This window comes from Dendrobium catenatum, unplaced genomic scaffold, assembly GCF_001605985.2.
Source record: "Dendrobium catenatum unplaced genomic scaffold, ASM160598v2 original_scaffold_79676, whole genome shotgun sequence".
Classification (NCBI taxonomy): Eukaryota; Viridiplantae; Streptophyta; class Magnoliopsida; order Asparagales; family Orchidaceae; genus Dendrobium; species Dendrobium catenatum.
The window spans coordinates 1-1487 of NW_021398120.1; the positions used below are offsets into that span (position 1 = coordinate 1).

Sequence of the window (1487 nt, forward strand, 5' to 3'; positions counted from 1 at the left end):
GTACTTGGTCATTAGTGCCCCCACCGCCAAACCATACGATCATTGGCTGCAAATGGATTTACAAACTTAAATTTTTTGCCGACGGGACTGTCGCTCGACACAAAGCAAGGCTGGTTGCTCAGGGTTATAAACAACAGTATGGAATTGATTATATGGAGACCTTCAGTCCTGTGGTTAAATTTACCACCATACGCTTATTTCTTCTTGTTGCCTTACACCACGACTGGCCTGTTCATCAGCTTGATGTGATGAATGCCTTCCTGCACGGGAAATTGGATCAACCCGTCTACATGTCTCAACCCCAGGGCTTTGAGGACATCTCGCGTCCTAATCATGTCTGTCTTCTCCACAAGGCTCTTTACGGACTTAAGCAAGCCCCTCGTTTATGGTTTGCGACGCTATCTACATATCTTCGGCAACAAAAGTTTTCACCCAGCTCGGCAGATCCATCTTTCTTTCATTACCACTATGACCAAACCAATATTTATGTCCTTGTCTATGTTGATGACATCTTAGTCACTGGTAATGACTCCACCCTCATCAAAATGCTGATCTCCAATTTACAAAAACAATTTCATACAAGATATCTTGGACACCTCTCCAAATTTCTTGGCATCACATTTCAACGCTCTGCCGATAGTTATCATTTGTCTCAATCCTCTTACATTCGGGACATTCTCCATCTAGCATCCATGACCAATTGCAAACCCCTCCTCACACCGCTACCATCCAAATTCCCGAATGATCCCGCTCTCCAACAACCATTTGCTCAGCCGGAACTCTTTCGGACCATTGCCGGATCGCTTCAGTACCTTACTTCAACTCGACCAGATATCGCCTTTGCAGTCAATAAACTATGTCAGCATATGCATTCTCCTCTCCAGCTGCATTTTCTGTTACTTAAACGCATATTGCGTTATCTACAGGGCACTCTCAATTACAGTTTGGTTCTACCTAAAACCGAACTAACTCTGTCCGCATATTCCGACTCCGACTGGGCAGGGGATCCTTTGGACCGCAAGTCTACAACTGGATTTTGCTTATTCTTCGGCACCGCTCTGCTCTCTTGGTCTGTTAAAAAACAAAAGACGGTTGCTCGTTCATCAACCGAGGCAGAATATCGCTCCATGGCTGCCGCAGCCACCGACATCATCTGGACCAGGCGACTTTGTCAGGACTTTCTCATACATCTTCCGCCTACCGAACTATACTGCGATAATGTCTCCGCCATGTCTATTGCCTGCAATCCCATCTTCCATGCCCGAACGAAACATATTGAAGTGGATCATCACTTTATTCGGGACTGCATTCAATCACAACATATCACTGTTCGCCACATTTCCACTCTTGATCAGCCTGCGGACATTTTCACTAAGTCTCTTTCTTCCTCTCGCCTTTCTCTCTTACGGGACAAGCTTCTGGTCCTCCCGACCATCAGCTTGAGGGACGGTGACAAGGACGCTGACCTCAAATTAACCAAACCAGTG

General features: G+C 46.0%; 1 protein-coding gene across 1 annotated transcript; it reads left to right on the forward strand.

The window, feature by feature from the left end:
• Positions 1-152: 152 nt before the first annotated feature.
• LOC110108928 (uncharacterized mitochondrial protein AtMg00810-like) lies at positions 153-1449 on the forward strand (the record flags this gene model as incomplete). Its single annotated transcript, XM_020839786.1, has 1 exon — positions 153-1449. A coding segment is annotated over exon 1 (1297 nt), but the record flags the coding sequence as incomplete, so codon positions are not given.
• Positions 1450-1487: the final 38 nt, after the last annotated feature.